At 44.6% G+C, this 24368-nt stretch overlaps 1 protein-coding gene across 4 annotated transcripts in view; it reads left to right on the top strand.

The window, feature by feature from the left end:
- slit1a (slit homolog 1a (Drosophila)) overlaps positions 1-24368 on the top strand; it is a 92198-nt gene that overhangs the window by 6461 nt on the left and 61369 nt on the right. For all 4 annotated transcript variants that reach the window (XM_044045747.1, XM_044045744.1, XM_044045745.1 and 1 more), the window contains exons 2-4: positions 4812-4883; positions 8415-8486; positions 9953-10024. In XM_044045747.1, coding sequence (XP_043901682.1) covers positions 4812-4883; positions 8415-8486; positions 9953-10024 — 216 coding nt within the window. The remainder of the gene's footprint in view (positions 1-4811; positions 4884-8414; positions 8487-9952; positions 10025-24368) is intronic.

Genomic DNA, 24368 nt, shown 5'->3' with positions numbered 1-24368 from the left:
GCTGTGAACACATGCACACTTAGACGCTTGCGGAAGCGTGCGCACATACACACACACACCAAAAAGAAAAGTACAGTTGAGGGCCTTGACTGCTCGTCTGAAAGCCACATTTCAATAGAGAGGGAAAGTTTTGTTCAAGCAGAGCAGAAATCTGACCTCTTAGTCTGGATAGAAGTGTTCCAGTTGGGTTTTAAGAGTGTTATTTTGGTCATGGTGGTCTGCTCTCTCTCTCTCTCTCTCTCTCTCTCTCTCTTTCTTTCTCTCTCGCTACTTCCCTCACTCTCTTCCTATTTCTCCATCTTGGAGTTTGAGGTATAATTGTGAGCCTGGATGGCATTGCCTTGTCGTGTAGTTTGTTGGACCAAGCCATATGTAGGTCACTTTTGCCTGATAGTCTACCAGCCGCTGATGCCTCATCTCTGCGCTGACATCTGCCAGACAGCCCATCAGCTCTCCACAGCTCCCTGACTCCTCGTAACACTCCGCCACACTCCTCCAGTCCGTCACTTTTAGGCAGCTAACAACACTGTCAGTGAAGCTCGGTCTCCCTCTCTCTGTCTCTCAGTGACTCTATTTCGCTCCTTCGTGTTTCACGGCTGTCACGTCCATATGTTCGCGAGTCGGGGAGAGGAGAAACACTTCACTCTGCTCCAACCTGTTTGTGTCGCTCATTAAAAGAGTCCTTGCTGGTCTGGTTTATTAGGATTATCGGTGTGTGTTTGTAGTCGACACGCCTACAGGACTTCAGGCATCTGTGGTCAGATTGTTTCCACAGTGAGGAGTTTGATCAACGCTGTGCCACTGTTCCTCTATCAGCTGGCATCTGTCTTCCCTGCCAGGCCAAATCTGTTCAGGACAAATGGTCCTGCAGAGCTCGCAGTGGTGAGAGCTGCACTGAAGAAGAAGAAGAAAAATGAGAGAGACTTCCAATCAAAATGTTTACCTGTTGGCCTTATATGTCGAGTTCAGTTTGATGAACTCATGTAGAGTTTGACCTTTAAGATGAAAGATATTCACATTGCCATTACATTTCATTGACTGCATACTGAAAGCAGTAGTGTAGGGAGGTAATAATGCCCCCGAGCGGTATGATAGGAAAAGAGGGTGATGAGGATAAATGTATGGTTTAAAAAAAAAAAAACTTGCAAAACTTCTTTCCAGAGCTTACAACCCGACTAGACATCTTTTTTTTGCTACAGTCTGTGTGTATGTTTTATTGCTGGTGTTTTGTAGCTCTGTAACCACAGTGCAGAAACACATTTTCATGATCATGTGATCCAAAGAGTGTGACAACTTTAACAGCTCACATATCTGTAGACAAAAGTGTGGCTGATCAAAAGAAATAGCAAGTTTTTTTGTTAACTGTAGAGATGTGTGATCTTTTTATCATTTAACATTGTCGTAGAACAGATCACAACTTCCCACAATCATTAACAAGGAGGGGGGGAAAACAAACAAACACACACAGAAATAAGAGAAACTGACTCATCTGTAATTCATTTCAGTTCTGCAGTGTCACAGTACCAATTCAAAATGGTGGTGAAAACCTGCACAGCCAGCAGTCAATTCTTGTTATTATTCTTGTTTGCTCTCACAAACACCCAGTCAAACATTTATTTTACCTGCTGTGTATTAATATGGGTGAGCACTTGTGGATATTTCTATCAGTTTATATGTGTCCGTGTGTTAGCTTATCCTTCCTCCAGTTGCGGGGGTTTCATTTTATGTGATGTTTCCCATTTCGAACCAGGCCCCCCTTTAGTCCCCAGCAGCTGGCAAAAATAAAAATAATGAGTTTTTCAGCATTGTAGCACTGCTTTGAGCCCCTTTTTGAATTATAGAGATGTAGAGCAGTGGAGCATAGCTGCTGCTTGTCCACCCGAGGGAAGGTGCTCCAGGAAGTACTCCGAGGCATCAATCAGCTCTGGACAGAGGATGAAAAAGGATTAGATAGTGATGTCATAAATCCACTTGCTCTCCAGGAAGTGTGTCGGCAATTGGGATCCTGACAGAGTTTCCAGAGGATGGAATAGATTTGACTGAGACAGCTGGAGGTGGAAATCCTTTGCTGTAGGAACTGGGACTGATACCTAATAATTTTCAGCCTCTGAAGTAATACTCACGTCCCGTAATGTGAAAACCCGCATGCAGTCAGTGCTGCAAAACATCTGTATATGTAAAGAGTGAGCGTGCCTTTGCTGCCGTGCCAAAAAAACATTTCTAAGACCTTTTTGATTGTAAAACAAAGCAACTAGCGCTGACTGATATTGGAGCTAATAAAGTGCAGATTCTCTTGGAGCCGTTCACGCTGTATATTACTTTGGCATACGTGACCTTATTTAGACATGGAGTCGACACAGAGTTGAGGCCCGAGAACTCCAGACCCCGGGCATTTTCTCCTGTCTGTCTGTGTCTAGTGATGTGTTCACTGAGATTCTTTTAAATCCATTCAGAACTTAGCGCCAATATTCACCGACCATGACCACCACACTCTCTCTCTCTTTGTGTGTGTGTGTGTGTGTGTGTGTGTGTGAGTGAGAGTGTGTGTTCAAAGCTGATGTGAATCCCAGCTATTTTCCAGAGAAGGGAGTAACTTAGTGAACTTCCCTGGAGACAGATTTCTCCTTTGGGTCAGCAGACTTCATCAGACAGGTCACGCACCAGGAGCTGTTGCAATTTACATGGACCATGTGCTCTTATCGTGAAGCGAGGTGTCCACTTCATGATGCATTCCGAGGGCCGCTGATTTCAAAATGTGCTATTTACAGCTCGGCGGAACGCTTTGCTGCGAAAGGTTGTGTCAGTAGACTTTAAAACAGTCATCACTCCTTGAGGCAGATGAGCTGCGGTGGAAATGTTATTACCCGGGCAGTATTCAGGGACCTGGTTATCACCTGGGCAATTTCAAGGGCTTGGATACATCGCATGCTTTCCTTTTGCAAAATGCCATTGGAAAAGGTCAGAGTATGAAATAAACTGTGTGGATTCCAACTAGTTTAAACATCATGAGGATGCGGGTGACATTTAAGGGTTGCCTAAATGTCACAGCATTGCCGAAACAGGTGCGTGGGCAATGTGGCGTTCGAAAGCAGGATATTGCAACACCCTCTGGAGGCATTTTCAGGAACGGTGAATTAGGTTCAGTTACTAGATCTCCGCTCACAAAACACTTTAAGATTTTGTTTGATTAGTCAACTCTGAGTGCACTGTTAAACTATGGCATGTTGTCCCTTATTACAGGGTGAAGCGAGACTTAATTGCAGCCGGAGAAGTGTGCGGTTTCATTTGTTTACGTGTGAGTCATCTTTACCACACATCCTCACGTTTAACTGTCTCTTTCTCCTCTCCTATCTTTCGTCTATATAATGTTCTCCGGATGTCATCGGGACTGACCACCCTGAAGATAAGACATTGGAAATCCAGAAGTGTGTGTGGGTGGGTGTGTGTCTGTGTAAGCACCTGTAATGAGCACCACATGTGTGTGTATCGGAGCCCAGGCTAATGAAGCCCAGTCCATTATTTATTTCCCGTGGTCCTGTCGCTTGGCCTGTCGGTGCACCTGTGTACACACACACACACACACCATCTGTCTATAATGACCGTTCTCTTTAGGTCTACATAGTGCTACAGTCCCTGGAGTAGTCATTAGACTAGAGAGGGAGAGAGACTGAGGGAAAGAGATCAGTGCTTTCGGCGTAGATTTGGAACCCGTTTTTTTGGTTGTGCTTTGGAGTGGAGTAGCACAGAGAATCTCCCCAAATTTTGCTCTCAGCACCTGGGAGGCTTGTATGGTTTATGTGCTTTTCCTGCTTTTATTTCCCTCTGTCAAGAGAATACAAGCAGCTACTGAGGTTAAATATGAATCTTGACTTCCATTCTCGAGTTCAGCATGAAACCACTGGGATACACAAATACATATGCTGTTCATTAATTATGACGGCTAACTAAGACGCTCAACATATTTATTATTATCATTGTTATTATTATTATTATTATTTATTTATTTATTTAAATCCTCAACTTTTCAACTGTCATGTCTTTTAATTCTTTCGCCACGATGACCGGGCTCTCAGCGGGGAGGCCGCTCGCATTATGTCCACACCACTTAGCTTTCTGGCCTCGTGGCCCTACTCAAATCCCCTCCGCTGGCTCCCACTAATCCCCACCAGAAAGACATGACAGACAGAGGGAGGTGGGTGGGTGCATGGGTGGGGGTGGTGTTTGTAGTGAAAGACAAATGTGCCACTCAAATGCGGCTTCCATTTTAATAAGACCTCTTAATGTCTCTCTGTGTTAATAGAATCAAGCTGGAACTTTGTTACGAAGTATGTTACGTTCAACATCGCACTTAAAAGCAATTTGCTGATAATAAATGCACCAGTAATTATGACATTCTCAACATATATTACAGCAGTAGTGTAAACAGCTCCAGGCACTGTACAGTATATATGTGTGTGTGTGTGTGTGTGTGTTCTTTGTGACGACCAAAAAACTTGGTCCGCACGTCCTGTCATCCCTTAAAAGGACTTTTTGAGGTTTAAGGCTTGGTTAGTTGTGATGGTTAAGGTAAGGTAAGGGACTTGTGAAAGCATTTTGATCTCACTATGACTGCTGTGCGAACATGTGTGTGTGTGCGTGTGTGTGTGTGTGTGAAACCTTGGCTATGTGTGTTTTTGAATCAGGCGTCGGAACACAACAATGCCGCCATCTGCTTCTTTAGTCATAAAAACAAACAGGTCCAGTGGGAAAATAAAGATGAATTATTCTTTCTTTCTTTCTTTCTTTTATAATTTGTGTGTTTGTCTTTGCAGGGAGCTGAATGGGAATAACCTCACACGCGTCACCAAGAGTGACTTTGCTGGACTCAAGTACTTGCGAGTTCTGTAAGTATACAGTACTTTTTTCTTCATGTTTGTCGATGAGATGTTTGTACGTGAACCTTTGCTGCACGTTAGTGTCAGTTCTTTTCTATTGATGTTTAACCAGAGCTGTATCCAGGTTGTACACACTTACTGCCAGGACTTTGCATCGTCACACGTCCTACAAATCGATTGGATTTTGACTATAATGTTTCAAGATGTATCGCAATTTATTGGCTGTTCAAATTTCTAATTTTTTATTTCAATATTCACTTTGATATAGATTTAAAAGATGGACTGAGATCTAAGCAACAAAATAGAATAAATAAATTACGTGGCAATTTCATTGTTTCAGATTGTGAATTAATTTTGAAATGCATTCATTGTTCAGTCCTTGGTCCATCCTCAAAAACAAAAGTAGTGTTGCATCTTCCAACAACTGGAAAATCACCATGCAATGTTATGAGGCATATAATAGCTTATGTGTTCCCTGTCACTCCATCGATGGAGAATCGTCTATATCCACACTGTGTAAACAATATATTCCAACACCGATGCTTCCTGCTCACACTAGCACAAACCCAGTGAAGTGGAGAGGCTTCTGTCAAAAGTGCCACTCAGCAGTACATTAAGCTGCTGAGTGACTATAACTAGTGCTGTAGCATGGACTCCTCTTAATGTATTCACTCTGTTGTAGTAGCACTTATTGTCCCTCGGACTCACAATCGCACGCACGTACACACTCTCGCTGTTCCCACACATCAACATGTAATGTGTACACAAGTCCTAAATAGGCTCTCAACGCAGTTAACTCATTCAGACGAAGTCACTGCCATCCTCTGTGGTGAAATTAAAAAGCACTTGTGACTTCTGGTAATAAAGCGGTGGTACAAGTGTCTGCGCTGTGCACGCACTTGTGAGTCGGGCGATAGGTGTTAAAAACCCCCGCTGAAGAGGAAGTCGTGTAGACGTGAGCGCGCTTTAAAGGTAACACGAGCTGCACATAATTCCTATGGCCCGGCGACTATTTTCAAGCATCCTCGTTAACTTGCTCACCCATCCCCCGGTTCTCCCCTCGTCTTCCGGGACCGCGCCTCCTTTTCCGCATCACCTTCCACACCCACACAGAGGTTAAATGCCTTCATGTCGCTAGGAGTAAGATGGCAACAAATCCACGTTAGGGCAACTAAAGAAAGGACATAATTCCCCGTTCTAGTGCATGCGCCCACACTCGCACACATCCACTCCTCACGCTCTGATATGCCAGATAATCATGTACATGATGCATGATTAATAGGGTGTAGGAGCATGGCAGGCAACCAGTGCAACCAGAGAAAAAAAAAATCTGTCTCTGTGGGGCAACAGCCTTAAGACAAGCAGTAGTTTGACCTCTGATCCTGCTGACCCCTGGGCAACCCTCTGAAGGAGCCGAACAGGAACAGAGGTTTATCTTTACAGTCAGCTGCCATCTACGCTGTCAGGCTAAAATCAACACGGCTGATTTACCACCATTCATCCATCTCTGGGTGCTCGGCTGATGTCTGTCTGGGTTAAAGAAAAAAAGAAAAGGAGATGAAAGGATCGAGATCAGAGAAACTCGAGGCTCAGTGTTTCGACAATAAATGTTTTCCCAATGCAAAAGAACTCGTCACAATATTTTTCACTTCCATCTAAATTCATGAGAAAGAGGTCCGAGGCGAATTTCACTTTTCTCTCAGTGTTCAGAGCGCGAACAGTGATTAGCATTTATATTCGATGGGGAGGAAGCCCAGACTGCTGAGTTGCAGCATGGCGTGGCCTCGGAGGAGACGTGAGACTTTGCCTTCAACACAGAACAGTTGTACATGTAATGAAGGAAAGCTCTTGTTGCTTCTAAAGCCACTGGATGCCTTTCTTTCATTCCTGACCTTGTGTTATTGTAACACTTCCAAAACCATCCAAGCTTCTTTTTTGTGCGTTAGCTTTGGCAGTGTAGCTGGGGAAAGGAAGTCTCTCTCTCTCACTCTCTCACTCTCTCCTTGTGTGTGTGTGCACTTAACGTTTGTGTGTATCCATGTATTTGTTTGTCTCACAGTCTTGATGTTGCGCCTTCCACTTTGATAGTGTCCACTTATGTTACCCAACAAGCACACACATTACACACACACACACATGCACACACACACACTGCTTTGACTGTGCCAGTTGGAAAAACAGTTACATCCCAACTCAGTTTCCCCTCTAATGCTTTCTGACCCCCTGCCCACCTTTCATCTTGTCTCCACCCATCCGCTTACACCCAGTGGACCACACTAGAACTTGAACCCACACTTTTCGAACCACCTTGGAAACTTTCCTGGCTGCTGCTCCCACTTTTTTTGCCAAGATTCCACACTGTGCCCTCAACCCACACCACTGCCCCCTGTGTGTGTGTGTGTGTGTGTGTGTGTGTGCATGTATATGTATGTGTGTTTCAGAGCGTGTGAGAGACAGAATTAGGTGTTGAATGTACAGCTTAATGACTGGCCACCCAAACCCCCACAGTCCTTTTTTTACTTTGCTAAAGCCCGAGCGACCGTCGACAGTCGCACAACTGTAGTACATAACGTTTAAATATAAACAAATGTCCATTACGCTCAAACCGCTGTCAAATGAGTTCACACAATGCTGATTAAAGCCTGTCAGCTCCACACACACACACACATCTCTGTGTTTCTCAGTATAGCGCTGCTTAGATCTCATGTCGCTATAAGTCGACACAGATGGGGGCGCTAGTAAAATGAGATGACCGCAAACAGGACGGAGTGTGATTGAAAGCGGCCACAAAAAAAGTTTCCGAACTTGAACTGTACACCACACAGTCTTCAGCAGATTGACAGGAGAAATTCTTCTCGCCCGCTGCGCTGCTGCTGTATACACAAACGCTCCCTTCAACCTCTTTCACACTAAAATTAACAGGTATAGCATGGATTTTTAAACTTCAATGAAGCTGCTAGAAAACAGCAATTAACACCATTCACAGTATTGTGGTGTTTTTTTTCACCCCTTTTTTTCACAGGAACAAAACAAGTTGAAGGAAGAAAAAAAAACCTTGATAGCTCTCAGTGATAATGTTACAGTGGTTACAATTTTGCACATTTCACTTCTGTCTCTTTTTTAAATTGAGAGTTTAGATATCCATTTGATTAAATAAATGAGCTAAAATACTTCTCCAAGTATTAAAAAGTGAAAGATCGTGACAAACATTGATGCTACTCGCCATGCCTGGATAATACCAGTTAAACACATTCCCACTGGTAAACAAAAATAATGTTTAAACGTGGAAAAAAATAGGACTAACTGGAGGAATGGGCTATTCGACAAGTCTGGTAGTATTGCTTGACAGAGCCCTTTTCAGACGAAAGAAGCAGCATTCAAACAATGTTGAATTGTTTCTTTTGATGACGACGAAACAGTGGCAGAATAATACTATTAATAACCCAAAAAAACACCCAGAGTTACACTCTGCAGCTTAAAGTCAAAGCCACATTGTACCGTGTTTTTTCTAACACTCTTGTTTCTGTCCTCTCTCTACAGGCAACTGATGGAGAATCAGATTACCGTGATTGAGCGCGGGGCTTTTGATGACATGAAGGAGCTGGAGAGACTGTGAGTACCACCCAGTGCGACCAGAAATAACACAATTTTATTTATTTTCTAAACTTGAACTCTGAATGAAAACCCCGCGCTTTTTACGGTGTTAGTGGAGTGGCGTAATAAGGAGGCACTGACAGTAAATGGTGTATCAAGTGTGAGGCACTTCTCTGTCATTCCATTGTGGTCGCAGAGGGTGCGGAGAGAGTACAGCTTTGCTTGGGAGTATTTTTATGAGCTTTGCCTGACAGGAATGCCCTCAGTGGGATGTGTGGTCTTGAGGAGCCTCCCCCGCCGCAGACCCTGGCTCATCTGGACAACACCAGGACTCCACAGCAGCTTGTAAAGTGGCTGGGAAAACACACAGACAAACACAGTCAACCACACCTCAACCAACTCATTAGCAAATCAATATCTCTACCCACAGGGAAACCTGCGCAGCAGATGATTTTAATGGATATACGCTGTCATGCACACATTGTGGTTAACTTATAAAAGACTTTCCCCTGATCTCAAACCCACATTAACAATTTACATTACCAAACTCGTGGCCATATACTACTTGCCTTCCCTCCTCCATATTCAACTGAGCCCAAACCTTGGGAAGACTTATTCTTGTGCCAGACCAATGTGGAGGCTCGTTTCTCTGATGTTAAAAAGCCACTAACCCACGAGCAGGTACATTTCAGTGTGAACGGAACAGCAGCAGACCATTAATACCCATTAAGCCCTAAATCTCTAGTTCAGCTGGCCAAGCACTCTTCTTAATGTATACTGTGAGTGGCACGGGTCCCAACATCTGTCTGAATGTGTCTGAAGGCATGGTAGTGGCCTGCCTTACAGATTTGTTGCCTCTCTGTGCCACAGCCGCTAAATTCACTCCCATGTGCCTCCAATGGTCCATTCAGAGGGAAGAGAGTTGTGGTTTCCAACAGATTAGCAACAGTCTGTTCCTCATTGACTTAATTGTTGTATTTGCATAAAGCCTGCCAGTCTTGGACATTACTTATTTGACACAGAGTCAATTGCCAGCCACCATTCCTGTCAGCGCTTCCTTGGGCTTGAATAGGCCCATCCATTTCTTTTAATTTTATTTTAAAACATCTTGTTTTGATAGTTTGCCCTAGATAAAAATCTGTTCATGGTCAGATAGGCGAAGTATGTAATTCACTTGTTTAAAGGGGGGGAATGTTTCTATTCCGTTTCTCTGGGAAAAGTTGGATTCTACCGAGCGCTGCATTGCGATTAAACTGTGCAGATATAATTTGCAGCGCTGTCTCTTGCTTGCACTTTAATTCCCCCTGAACTTTTGGTTGGATGTTTAAGTGACATTCAGAGCACACTGAAACACAATAGCCTGTGGCAAAGCTGATTCTACGGCAGCGGGGAGAAATTATTCACAGCCTACACACTCAAGGGCACATATGCGTAGACACACTCACACAAACTCACTGGTTGATCATATGTTTTCCCTCCCGCAGGCGGCTGAACCGTAATCAACTGCAGCAGCTTCCTGAGTTGCTGTTTCAGAAGAACCCTGCCCTGTCTCGACTGTAAGTTCACTTCTTCTTTATTTCTGTTGAGCACACACTCACTTTTTATACTCTGTCAGTCTGCACATCATCTCTCTTTGTCTTCCCTTAATTGCACAAGCCGGCAATGTTGCTCCGAATTTATGTGCACCACAACCATATACTACACAGCATGTTTTCAATAAGTTTGATGAATGTTGGCTTTGGTCTGGTTTTAATGTAACTAAAGAACAATTTAGCTTCTATTACACTTGCTGGCAGCTCACTGGACCTCATTTACATTCAGACTTATTAGGTGAGTGAGTGTGTGAAATATACCCTGTGATTTCCACTGCCCTGTCAGTCTCTGAGACGGAAATCTTGGATTTTTTTTTGCACATTGTTGGCTCTTTGTGCCAGGTCATCATCTGCAGTTTCTCTGCTCTACGCTGTCTGTGAGAGAGTCCACTGTTGACAGGGAGTTGGTGGTAACACTGGGATTTAAACTAAGGGACACATTAGACTTTAAACTGTGTTCCAGGTGAAAGGATGTCTGTGTTACTTAATGAGGTCTTTTTATATCACTGGAGAAGCCCCAGAGCTCATTCTGCCAATGGACTCAAAGACCTCCAACCTATGAATGAAATGTATCATCTCAGTCTTTGATACTGTCACAAACCCACACATCCTTACACCCCATACAGTGAGACAATCCCATAGTAATGCTTAACTTTAATTCCCATCTGCAACAAGATTCACTTTTCTTTTTTTTGTGTGCTTCAAAATAATCAGTGTCCCTGTTGCTGGCTGATCATTCCAGCTCCCATTATTTTAGTTCGGATTACCTGGAGCATCTGGGAATAATGAAACAGTGGGACATGGAAAAATCATTTCCCTCACTTCTATCCACATTGTGGTGCGACTAACCCGTGATCTCCGGCCTCAGCTCTCCATCTGTTTATCTTGCGTTTGATGTTTAACACCATCTTGAATCGATCTGTCACAACTGTCTCTGCACGTCACCGATCATTATGCCAAAATTGGCCCGTGGGCCTTCAGGGCAAAGCCTCGCCCTCTAGGGCAAGGCTGGCCAGGTTGTGGCTTGCTAACACTGAGCAGCACCGAGTCGCCTGTCTCATTGGAGCAGACGTAGAGCAGAGCGAGGCCTTCCAGACCAGTGGATGGCCTTGAACAAGCGTGATTAGTCCATCTGGAGCAGCGGGCTCTGCCAACAGCCAGAGGATTGTGCTAGTACAGCTCCCCTGTTTTATCCAATCTAACTTCATGCTCATTATTCTAAAGCTAGCACTGGCTCGCCTGCCATTTTCTGGAGAAGGAGACTTTGTTTAACATTGCTTAATCGACTCACTATGTGTCTGTGTATAAACTCATTTGTTCTTTAACCTTGACTTGATAAAAGGGAGCTGTAATGGAGCGTGACGCTTTTCAGGCGCGCAAGTGTTGTACGCTCTTTTTACGGAGAAAACAAATACACGATCCAGGGAAATACCATCTTTCTGACTGTTATTCATATTAGGAAAACATGTCTTATGCAGCTTTTTACAAAAAGGGAAGGAACTATGGTGTTGGGATTAGGAACAGCAGTAGAAGACGAAGGTTTTTCCTTAATGTGCTTCTGAACTCCTCAGCTGTGCATCTGGGCCACGCCATAAGTTCTGGTCCCAGCCTGATGCGGTTGGGTTACAGCCTTGTCTTGCTCTCACCAGCAGCTTTTAATGGACTTAAAAGGTTCTCGGCTCCCCGGGGAAGACGTTCACTGCTATTTTATTTCTGCGTTTGTGTCTGAGGGAACGGCGGAGAGCGAGAGTAAAAGAGAGAGAGTCTATGGTTGCATGTGTGTGTGTGTGTGTCTTTGCACTTGCTCAAAGTGTTCACCAGGGCTTGTTAGTCTGCCTTTACGATCGTAACGAGAGAGGTTAATGTGAATGCCTGCTACCCTCAGGTGGAGCCCTAAACCCAGATGGTTCCTCTTCCCATGGCGGCAGATAATCATCCCTCTTTTCTTTTTCTCTACCTCTCTGTGTCTCTACCCCACTCTTTCTTCTTTTTCTCATTCTGGTGCGAGTGTTTGAGGAAAAGCTTGTATAAAAGTGGCCATTTGTCATGGGCGTCCTGCTGAGAAGACAAACGGAAAGACCGATGTGGGGTATACGGGAGGGTGGGACGGCAGATGAGATTGTCGCTCTCATTAAACTTTAGAGGAAAGCTTGCAGGGTTAATAAAAGGCTGTCAGTTAAGTGAGCAGTGCACTGTTGTTTTGTGGAGAGTTTTTTAAACACTTGACTCCCATGCAGTCATTAAGCTAACAGGGTAATAACTTACAAAACTACAAAGAGTAGATGGACCATAAAATGTTTTTCTGGTATGTAAAATTTGTAAAATGCCATGATTTTCTCTACTCTCTGTGTAAAATAAAAATACAAATTCATGAAACTAAGACAGTTCAAAGTCAACCCATTTTATTCATAAACACACAGTTGCAAAGATGCTGTTAAGTAACTATCCATAACAGTACAGTTTACACTGTATGTTACGGAAATAAGTACATTATAATAGTAATAATTAGAAATAGTGAAGGGCGACTGCTTCCAAAAGTCTACAGATTGTGTTGTGTCACGTAAAAAAAATAATAAAGAATTCACGTATTGCTTTGCACAGGTGCGGGGCGACCTCTTTATCTACACTGCTGCTCTGGCTCTTCCCATGCCCGAGAGATACCAGGGACACTGATGCATGAGGAGCAGAGGAGAGATAATTGGAATTGATTAGAGATGATTAGAGATTGTTAGAGTCAGTTAAAGCCGCCTGTGATGGATGGCACTGACGAGAAGGTATGGGAACAGCGGCGCAGAGGCGAGAGGCGCGGCACCGAACATCAGTGAACAATAACAGTGAAAATAGAGTTGCATTCATCACTGCTAACGACCTGTTGCCCTCAGCCCACCACCCCTGACTTCTCCTCATCCCATTTCCACTGCACTTCAGATCTGTAATCTACTCACCCATGTCTGTAATTAGTGTCTTTTCACAGTGGGGGAGCGAGAGGAAGGAAGGACAGCAGGATGGTGGAAAACAGAGGGATAGGTGAGCCGAGTTGGAGGAGTGTAGAGCAGTTAGGCCTGATCGTTGGCCCTAGGGAATAGCATCTGGTTTGAGCTCAGGATGGGGTATTGGAGGTGGAAGAGGAGGCTTTGTGGTATTTTGTGGTTTTTGATGACCGTGTTGCTCGCTCCTTTGTCACAAACAAATGCTTGCAACAGCACGGGATTGTTTGAAGGGGTGTTTCTTTCATTAGCGGCTAATGTGCAGTGTTACACGGTGGAGCGAGGGGGCGATTAGGAGAGGTTTTTCCCTTGTGTATCTCCCCGGGAGGTAAAGGAGGACGAAGGTAGAGGAAAAGGTGTGATCATACCTGCTTTACAGGGAGCCAAAGAAAACCTGGCAAAGCAGAGGAGAGGAGGAGTATCCCATCCTTTTTTTCTCCCCATAATTTATTTTTGTGTTATTGGCTGACGACTGCAATCCAGATACAAAGTTAATACACACACACTGTCTGGGTGACATACATACACACACACACACAAGAGAGGAAAATGTAAATAACACTAATTAGACACAAACACACTCAGAAAAACACTATAATTACATCTCTGTGTGCTAATGTGAGGATGGCAGGCGTACACAAGGGATTACATTCTTTATATGGCTTTGACTATAAAAGAGCGGCTTCAGCTATGTGTTGTGTGGAACTGCCTATTCGCCACTTGTCTCGGCGAAATGCTGGTGTATGTGTTGGTTTATTGCCTCATGCTTAGGGAGCGGAAGCTTCATGTGCGAAAAGACAATAGTTTGAGGGAAGGTGAACTAGGATAAATAATATGCACTGTCATGATACTTGTAACTCATCTCTTCACTTGTTGTGGACTTTGTTTCTGTTCAGAATCAGAATCAGAATCAGAATCAGAAGAGCTTTATTGCCAAGTACGATTTGCACATACAAGGAATTTGTTCTGGTGTCATTGGCGCATAACAAGCATACAAAATTTTCTAAAGTGAACAGTAAACGTATATATACACAGTATATAAATGTTATTAAAGATGAAAAAGAGCACTACAGAAAGAGCAGTAAAGAGCAGTATGACTGGGCAGAAGTGAGTAACAGTGCAAAGTGCAAAGTTCACAGTAATGAACACAGTAATGACGTTAATATAACGCATAAAAAGGATGTAATGATAATGTGACATGTAGAGGCAGAGGAGGAGTGTGAGGAGTCAGAGTGTCGGGGGGGTCTCCGGGCCTTGTTGATAAGGCTAGTAGCAGACGGGAAAAAACTGTTCTTGTGGCGTGAGGTTCTGGTCCTGATGGACCGCAGCCTCCTGCCAGAGGGGAGTGACTCAAAGAGTTTCTGTCCGGGGTGGGAGGGATCAGCCATAATCTTTCCTGCACGCCTCAGAGTTCTGGAGGCGAACAGGTCCTGGAGAGATGGAAGATTGCAGCCGATCACCTTCTCTGCAGACCGAATGACACGCTGCAGTCTGCCCTTGTCCTTGGCCGTGGCAGCAGCGTACCAAATGGTGATGGAGGAGGTGAGGATGGACTCAATGATGGAGGAGTAGAAGTGCACCATCATTGTCTTTGGCAGGTTGAATTTCTTCAGCTGCCGCAGGAAGTACATCCTCTGCTGGGCTTTTTTGATGAGAGAGCTGATGTTCAGCTCCCACTTGAGGTCCTGGGTGATGATAGTTCCCAGGAAGCGAAAGGAATCCACAGTGTCAACTGTGGAGTCACAGAGGTTGATGGGTGCAGGTGAGGCTGAGTTCTTCCTGAAGTCCACGACCATCTCCACTGTCTTTAGAGCGTTGAGCTCTAGGTTGTTTCGGTTGCACCAAGTGACCAGCTGGTCAACCTCCCACCTGTAGGCGGACTCGTCACCATCAGAGATGAGTCCGATGAGGGTGGTGTCGTCCGCGAACTTCAGGAGCTTGACAGACTGGTGACTGGAGGTGCAACTGTTTGTGTACAGGGAGAAGAGCAGAGGAGAAAGAACGCAGCCCTGGGGGGATCCGGTGCTGATGACCTGTGAGTCGGAGACATGTTTTCCCAGCTTCACATGCTGCTTCCTGTCAGACAGGAAGTCAGTGATCCACCTGCAGATGGAGTCAGGCACGCTCAGCTGGGAGAGCTTCTCCTGGAGCAGAGCCGGGATGATGGTGTTGAAGGCAGAGCTGAAATCCACAAACAGGATCCTGGCGTAGGTTCCTGCAGAGTCCAGGTGCTGGAGGATGTGGTGGAGGGCCAGATTAATTGCATCGTCTACAGACCTGTTGGCTCTGTAGGCAAACTGCAGTGGGTCCAGGAGGGGGTTGGTGATGGCTTTCAGGTGTGAAAGCACAAGACGCTCAAAGGACTTCATAACCACAGAGGTCAGGGCGACGGGTCTGTAGTCATTGAGTCCTGTGGTCCTTGGCTTTTTGGGAACAGGGATTATTGTCGAGGTCTTGAAGCAGGCTGGCACGTGACATGTCTCCAATGAGGTGTTGAAAATGTCTGTGAACACTGGAGACAGCTGATCAGCGCAGTGCTTCAAGCTGGATGGGGAGACAGAATCCGGACCAGCTGCTTTCCTGGGATTCTGTTTCCTGAAGAGTTTGTTGACGTCCCTCTCGTGGATGGAAAGAGTCAACACTGAGGTGGGTGGGGAGGTGGAGGGGGGGACATTTAAGGTGGGCATTGGTGGAGATGCCCAGGCCCCTGCTGAGGTGGGGGAGGTGGAGGTGAAACACTGGAGCTGGGGGAGTTGGGAGGTGTTGTGGGGGATGGTTTCAGGCCTGTCCCTCTGTCTTTCAAAGCGGCAGTAGAACTCGTTCAGGTCGTTGGCTAGGCGTTGGTCGTTAAAGGAGTGGGGGGCTTTAGGCTTGTAGTTGGTGATCTGCCTAAGCCCTTTCCAGACAGATGCAGAGTCGTTGGCTGAGAATTGGTGTTGGAGCTTCTCAGAGTACAGTCGTTTAGCCTCTTTCACCGCCTTGCTAAACTTGTACTTTGCCTCTTTAAATCTGTCTTTGTCTCCACTCCTGAAGGCCTCTTCCTTATCCAACCTTAACCTTCTGAGCTTGGCTGAGAACCAGGGTTTGTCATTGTTGTAACTCACCCTGGTGCATGATGGAATACAGCAGTCCTCACAGAAGCTGATGTATGACGTCACAGCCTCTGTGTACTCATCCAGACTGTTGGTAGCAGTCCTGAATACATCCCAGTCAGTAGAGTCCAAACACGCCTGTAGATCCTCCACAGCCTCACTGGTCCACTTCTTTGATGTCCTCACTACAGGTTTGCAGAGCTTTAGTTTCTGCCTGTAAGCAGGAATCAGGTGGACCATGACGTGGTCAGAGTGTCCCAGTGCAGCACGGGGGACAGCGTGATAAGCATCCCTGACTGTGGTGTAACAGTGATCCAGAATGTTCTCCTCTCTGGTCGGGCATTTAATAAACTGTCTGTACTTGGGGAGTTCGCGAGTGAGGTTTCCTTTGTTAAAGTCGCCTAGGACAATAACTAAAGAGTCCGGGTTGATCCGCTCCACACACAGTATCTGATCGGCGAGCATGCGCTGTGCGTCCTGCACGCTGGCGTGCGGTGGGATGTAAACACCGACCAGAATGAATGAAGCAAACTCACGGGGTGAATAAAAAGGTTTGCAGTTTATGATGAAAGATTCCAGGTCAGGAGAACAGTGCTGCTGGATCACTGTCACGTCGTTGCACCAGCCACTGTTGATGTAAAAACAGATTCCTCCACCTTTAGTTTTGCCGGAAAGTTCCGTGTCTCTGTCCGCTCTGTAGAGTTGGAAGCCTGCCAGCTGCAGCGCAGAGTCCGGTATTAATCCACACAGCCACGTCTCCGTGAAGCACAAAACAGCCGATGAATAGAAGTCCCTGTTTTTTCCCAACAGCAGTTGTAATTCATCCAGTTTATTGGCCAGTGAACGCACATTAGAGAGAAATATTCCCGGTAGCGATGTGCGTAATCCGCGCTGGCGAAGACGCACGAGCGCACCGGCCCGTTTCCCTCTCCTCCGGCGTTTCACTGCGTGGACAAAGGTGAGCACACCTTTGACCATAATGTCCAAAATTTCCAGTGTGGGGAGAAGAAAAGTAGGAAATAAGTCCGCTGGTGTTGTTACCCTGATGTTCATGAGCTCTTCTCTGGTGAAAGAGCTCCGGGTAGAATCGCAAAAAACGGAGTTAAAACACAAAACAAGACAAAACAACGCGCACCAACACACCGAGGCGACCATCCGCGGCGCCATCGTAACGTAACGATACACTGTTCTCCCTCTTTTATTTGCTGCTGATTGATTGGCTTGTAAACTCAGACTGGTGTCCCGAGACGTTTTGTTCCTCAAAGAAACCAAGTTAACTCCTTCGAACTCTTGGCATTTTGTTGATGACTGCATGAACGACTGATGTGAATGGGTTTTTTTTTTCATGACTGTTTGTAAGTGTTTTTATAATACTCACTGTGTGTGTGTGTGTGTTTGTGTGTTTGTCTGGCAGGCTGTTAATGGTCCAAGCTGATCTTGTCATTTCCTTCCCTTTGTCTTTGCTGATGAATGACCTGCCTCAACGTGCTAGGTCTCACTCTCTTTCCCTCTCTCTCTCTCTCTCTCTCTCCCTCTCTCTCTCTCTCTGAGGACCATTTGGGCCCCTGCTTGGCAGCAGTCCCCATGGCAACTTGTCGTCATTAGGTGGTTTCTGTCCCATCGATGGCAGACATTCTGATTTCTTGACTCTGAGTTATCTGACGCTAAGTCAACACTGAGAGCAGGGAGTTCAGTGAGAAAAGTTAACATACGTCCAGAGTTAAGATAAAATACCTTTGTGCATCAGAGAAAGATACTTTTCTTTTCTGTGCTGGGTGCAAAAATGAAAGTGTATGAGAAAATGAACCTACTTCTCATTTTATTTGTAGACATTTTAGAAGTTAATGGTCTCAACTGCTATTTTTTTTTTGTTTTTGTTTTTTTAAATGCACAACATCTATTAGTGGACACTTGTGTGATTGACAGCTGGTACTGCAGCAGGAGCTTGGTTGCAGGTGGCGTCCATGAATTGTATCGCAAATCTCAAGGCTTCAAAAGAGGAGTTAATTGTACAACATACATTTTTGATTTAAGTCTATGATTCAGATTTAGACGTTGACCGTGTGGCACTCACAACATTGAAAAAATGTAACAGCAACACTTTTCACAAACCGCTGAGCACTGAAAACTGAGGCCCCTAAGCCTCAAAAGAGAATTTAGTGTTTAAAAAAAACACTATTTGTTTTTTTAGCATTGTGAAAACAGGTTATAGTATTTTCTGTGCATTTATAGGGCGACTTATTTGCTTCTGGAAACAGATACAACCAAATGTTATTTTCAAGTTATTGATGTCATGTTATTTTAATTATCCCTCATCATACAGTGGTAATAGCAAAACTTGGATAAATAACTCCAAACGTGTCTGCCTGAGTGAATTACAGCAGAATAAATGAGAAATTGTTTTTCTTTTCTTAATTTTGGCAGGTTTGCTAGCTTAACATAGACTTTGGCAAAGATATTAAATAACTGACCTGGCGGCCAACCAAAAAAATACCAGTGGGGCCTTAACTCCTTGCCCCTTCCCCTCTTCCTGCCCCTGTCCTTGTCAGCTGGTAAAAGTGGCTTTTATGGCTTGTCACTGTTTTCTTTACGAGTCGGACTGTGTGTGTAGAAATGCAGACCAAACCATGTGAGCAGAGCGGAAGCCAAAAGGGGGTAATTTAAAAACCACTCCGCCATCTGAAATATTCACAACCACAGCACAATGTTAGAGAAAGAGAGAGTAAGAAAGTGAAAGAAGAGACAGTGACATGGTCAGACATGCAAAACGAGCGGAGGTGTGAAGAGAAGGAGATAGGAGAACAGCGATGTTATTTTTACTTTGACAATTATGTGTCCTTCCAGCTGGATTGAGGCTTGCTAAATATTCACACTGAAGAGCTGGGAAGTCAGAACTGAAGTCAATGCAGTGTCCTTAGAAGAATAGCTGTGCCAACCTGTGTGTGTGAGTGTGTCCTGCATGTTTCCTGTGTCTGGAACACACTGCTCTACATACCTGCTCATACCAGTTTTGATGCTCCACATAATTGTACAAGCACAAACACACTCACAGAGAAGTATTGACCATCCCAATCAGACATATATGCATGTTCATGTCTGTGTGTGTGTGTGTTTATGTACGTCTTCACATTGGGGACTGTCTTGTCATTATGAATTGATACAGCATGAATAAGACATCACAGTGTGGTCTAGATCCGTCATGAGTAGACACACACAGGGATTTCACTCACAGAGCTGCCAAAAAGGGAGGCCTCCTCCTCCTCCTTTTCTGTGCCGCTGCCGACAGTTGACTTTTGCCTGGTCCAGATTGGATCTGACATACACAGGAGAAAAGGCCGCCCTTATGTCCTCACACACATGCACAAACCCACATACGTACACTCACTCCCCGGAATCTCGAAGCAGGGGCTTGTGGAATGCTGCAGTTCAGCCAGGAATAACCAGCGCTGGTTCCGTTGCCCCTGCGTGAGTGTGTACTTAGGAGACACACGTGTGTACAGTTACGCAGCGCGGAGTATGAACAAAGCGATCACAATATAGGCTCATTCATCACCGCCATAAGTGAGTTCGCGTATCTCCCCCCCATCTCGTTATGTTTCAGTCAAAGATCTGTGGTTTCAATCAAAGCTCTCTGCTCAGGATAATCATGTACGAGTGTCGTGTGCGTGTAACTAAGATGAAACACTCTACTACTATCTACGCGTTATCTCAAGTTATGAGCTGTAAGGATCTCGGCGTGCGACAGTGTTGGAGGTAGCCCCGAGCAAGCAGACGCAAAATACAGAGTCTTATTCAGTAGGCGGGGAGGGAAAAGAAGGAGAGCGGGTTCCCGGCGGGTTCCCGGCGGGTTCCCGGCCTCCCACACACGTGCATGTGTTGCCCAGCAAACCCACACGCATACAGTAAATGACCGCTCCAGCCCTATCTGTGGCCTCAGGCTCTGTCTCTGAGATTTAAAAAGAACAAACAAACAAACTGCAGGGCAAATGACTGCATGCCCACACACAAACACACAGATGCCATCAAGTGCACATGCTTTGTCAGACCCCTGCTACCGTAACAACCAGTAGTGTGCAGGTCTTGGACTTATTGCGGGCTGTTTCCATTTTGTGAGCGGGTGACACACATGGAAGTGAAATGGTTAAAATAAAAGGCTCCATATTTTCTGAACAAGGCCTAAATCCATTTGCTTGGGAAAAGTGTGGCGTAATGGATGGAAAGAGATTTTTGGATTTTTAGTTGTGTGTGTATATATGTAATTACAGGCTTTGGATGCATCCCTTTATCCTCTGGAAGGAGAGACTTTGGTTGAACTCCTTCCTCTTCCCCATGGCTATATTTGTGTGTGTCTGTGTGTGTGTGTGTGTGTGTGTGTTCACTCTGCACTCTGTCTCCTCTCTGTCTGTGGTGAGCAGGTCCATTTTGTGGGCTTTATACTCTGCACACCTCCAGACCTTTTTTGTTTCTGACACTCCACAGGCCGTGAAGCTGCTGCCACATTGCAGCCAAACTTAACGACTTGGTGACTGAGTGCATACTTTGCAGCTGATGAGGCGAAGTCGGTGCAGGCCGATGGTGAAAGAAGGTGGTTGTGGTTTGATTCCCATGTTGCGTCACTAGATGAATGAGGACATTTTGAGAACGAGGACTTCTTTTTGTAACTCTTGGTCTGGTGCTTCCCTCCTCTGCCCTGCAGCTCTATAACTTGGGCTGTGCTCAAGATTTATGCAGATGTTGTATTAAAAAAGACATGCGGAGATAAAAAAAAAATGGATTAAAACAGGAACGTCAAATGAGCTTTAAAAATAGCATCGGATTTTTTTTAATCCAGGTTTTGTATTTTAATAGTTATTATGTATCACGCTCCAGGCTTATTAGAGAAGCCAACTCTACAAATGAAATTGTTTCCCCAATGTATTGATCGCTTTAAGGGTTTTCTTAATGTGTCTCTATTGCAAAGGCTGTGTTAGCTTTCAAATACATTAAGATTGTTTTTCTTTTCCCCCCATTAATTCCCATGATAGCATTTAAGAGTGTATAATTAATATACTTCTGAGCAGTCTTGTATATAACAAGTATCTAAAATGGATACTTGATACACTTTTTAATAATATTACTTAAGTAAAGGTCTTGTACTTAAATACTATACTTAAGTATTAAAAAAGTGAGCAGGGTGAGATGGTATGGGTAGGGTATGACAGTGTATAAAGCAGCTCATCAAGAGAAAAGCTCTATATGAATACAGACCATTACCAACTCTTCTTCTTCTGATTTTATTTGGTAGTGACGAGTAGCAGAGATAGTTAGGGGAAATGTAGTGGAGTAAAAGTAATTAGTTGTTAGAAATACAAATAACAAAGTAAAGTGCAGGTGTAGTACAGTAACAAAGTATTTGTGCTACAACACTGCTTCTGAGTAACCTCTATTCTGCCAAAATCAAACACAAATAATACAGGATGAATTGACATAAAGGATTGTCATAGCTTTTGTAAGCCCCGGCTATAAATACACAAGATACACAGAGAAGGGATCAACTTATAAAGACTCCCGCCTGACATTATATTGGCTTTCTGTGACTCTGAGTCATGTAAACATGAAAATCAACCTGTTTACCCATATCTGGATATTCTTGTTATGTGTGCTTATAAACACCCAGTGTGACTCGTTGGGGGGAACAGGCATAGCAACCCCCTGGAAAACAAAGTTTAAACACTCATTTATTACACAACTGCTTTACATGTTGAACATAATCAAAACCTTCCTCTGCCTCTCTGCTCCAGCATTCCCTCCTCAACCAGTCCACCTTTTCAGTTAACAAAAGACACTTGTCTTCTTTGGTTTGTGGACACCCCACATTCCAGAAAAAAAAAAAAAAAAAAGACATATTGAGCCACGAACATAGGGAGGAAAAAAAAGGGGAGGGGGAGAATTCCAGTACAAATGTCTATCTGTTTCTAATATTGGCTTCTTTTCACAATACTCTCCTGCTGGTATCACAGCATGACGCAGTAATCTCATTAGCCTCAGAGTGTATGTGTGTGCCTCTTGTGAAGACATTTTTTTTTGGTGAGAAACAGTATGTTGTTCTGTGCGGGGGGCGTCTTCCCTTCTTAACTTTGTATACAGTGTAACAGGAAATCGCTGGGGGATGGAATCGATTCTCCTTCCCTGCTGTTTTGACTTGGAGTCCACATGCACACACACACACACACTTTTACAACACCCCAAAAAAGGCTTCCAGAAATCCATAACGTTGCCACGTCCAGTATGTGTGTGTATTTTTTAAGTGGGGAGGGGCCTGCAGTCACACCAATCTGACACCTCATACAAAGTGAAGAAGAGGAGCGAGGCATCGAGTATCGAGTGAAAAACAGGCACAGTTGGAAAGCACGCAGGATGAAAGACAGAAATGAACGTGATGGAGGAAAAGAATGTAAAACATGTTTTATGCATTCATTTTCTCCAAAGCTTTGAAAGTTGATTTATTCTCTCTTAAACATTGTTTTTTTTTGTTTTATGAGGTTGAAAGTCTCCAAATCTAATGTAGTCCAATAATTCAGTCAAGTAAATAGACGGCGAATGAGAGGACTGGAAAGACGGTGAAATGAGTTTAAGGGCAATCTGTAAGTACGTGAAAGTGATAGACATTGCAGAGGAAGCATAAATAGTGCTGGGATAGAGTAAGTGAGGTTGGCAGATAAAGTGAAAGAAAGAAGGAGGAAAAAAAAGAAGAAAGATTGGCCTCATCTGTAGACTTTGAAAGGATTTTCATCTCTTCTCATCTATGTGGCCGTGCTGGGAGACGGAGCGGGAGCCAGGGGCACCTGCAGTGGAGCATTAGCCAAAAGCCCCATTATCACTTCAAAGCTGGACTCTGCTTGAGGAGGCCTGTGTGACACTGGGGCCCTATGGAGGATGAAACACAGCACAGAGATAGGAGTGAAAAGCCCACTCCCTCTTTCCCCTCTATCATCCCCCCTCTGCCCTTAACTGTACCTCACTTCCTTGCTGTCATCTACCTTGTCTTACCTTTCTTATTGCTTCCCATTCCTCCCCCTCTATTGCTTCCTCCCTGCTTCTTATCTGTATCTTTAACACCTGGTTGCCTGAATGGCAGGCTCTATATGAGATCTCTTTCTGTGTGCCTCTTCCCTGCTGGCTGAATTTCTCCATCCTCTCCAGCTTATAAAAGGCCTTGGGACTGGAAGCCCCGATGAGCCCCAGGCTGTGGTAATGAGCTCGCAGGCTCTTTCATGTGGAGATCAAGCCGATGACTGGAGGGGGTGTTGTTGGTGATGGTGTTAGTGGAGTGGATGTTACCAGCACTGGATTGGGGCTAGTGAGAATGGAGTAGTAGGTCAGAATCTCAGCCCAGACCTAGAGACGCACACTGTTCCCATGATGTTAAATGTCCAACAGCCAGACAAAGACTGTCGAATATATCATGTGTTAGAGCATTCCTCTGTCCAATACATTATCCCGGAGACCTTTACTGATATTTACAGGCCACAGAAGGTCAGACACTTTAAGCAGGACAACAGTATAGGCCAGAAATGAATTGGAAACTCATAAACGTATGCAGCATTTTCAAATACTGGTCCTCCGCTTGTTCCCAAAGTGTGTCAACACTTCATAAATTTGCCCTCTGAATAAATCTGGGGACAAAGGAGGAGCAATAGAGTGATGTTTGAACAAAGTCTAATGCTCTTTTATTTGACTCCGCCCAGATGCGGATTTACCGCCACGCCTTAAAGCCTCGTGCTAAATCTTACAGAACCAATTTATGCAAGTGTGTGTGTGTGTGTGTGTGTGAGAGTGTGTGAGAGAGAGAGAGTGTGCGCACGTACGTGTCTCTATTAATCCGTACTGCCCAGTCACACACAATCACGGGTCCCCTCCCCCTGACACCTTCATTAGCCCCACAAACAGAGGTTACCCTCTGACTTTGTTGTCCACATCACCTGCAAGTTTTCCACCTGTGTTTAAGTTGCAACTAAGTCAACTTTTTCAGTGAAAAAAATACCTTAATGTTTCAGTTTTTCAAGACCTTTTTACAGAAAAGCCTTTTGCTGTCAGAAATGTTAGCAGGACATAATGGAGGAGGCTCGATCTGAGATGAATATGGGCTAAAGACCTCAGTGAAATCATTACAGCATGGGCCAGTTGTCTGGGCGGGTTCGCTTTTGTCTTTTTATAGTGTATAGCTCTTAATAGTTTCTATGGAGACTG

This window comes from Solea senegalensis, linkage group LG15 (genome assembly GCF_019176455.1).
Source record: "Solea senegalensis isolate Sse05_10M linkage group LG15, IFAPA_SoseM_1, whole genome shotgun sequence".
In the NCBI taxonomy this organism is placed as follows: domain Eukaryota; kingdom Metazoa; phylum Chordata; class Actinopteri; order Pleuronectiformes; family Soleidae; genus Solea; species Solea senegalensis.
The sequence above is the reverse complement of the archived record's forward strand: the minus strand, read 5'-3'. Positions and strand labels throughout refer to the sequence as shown.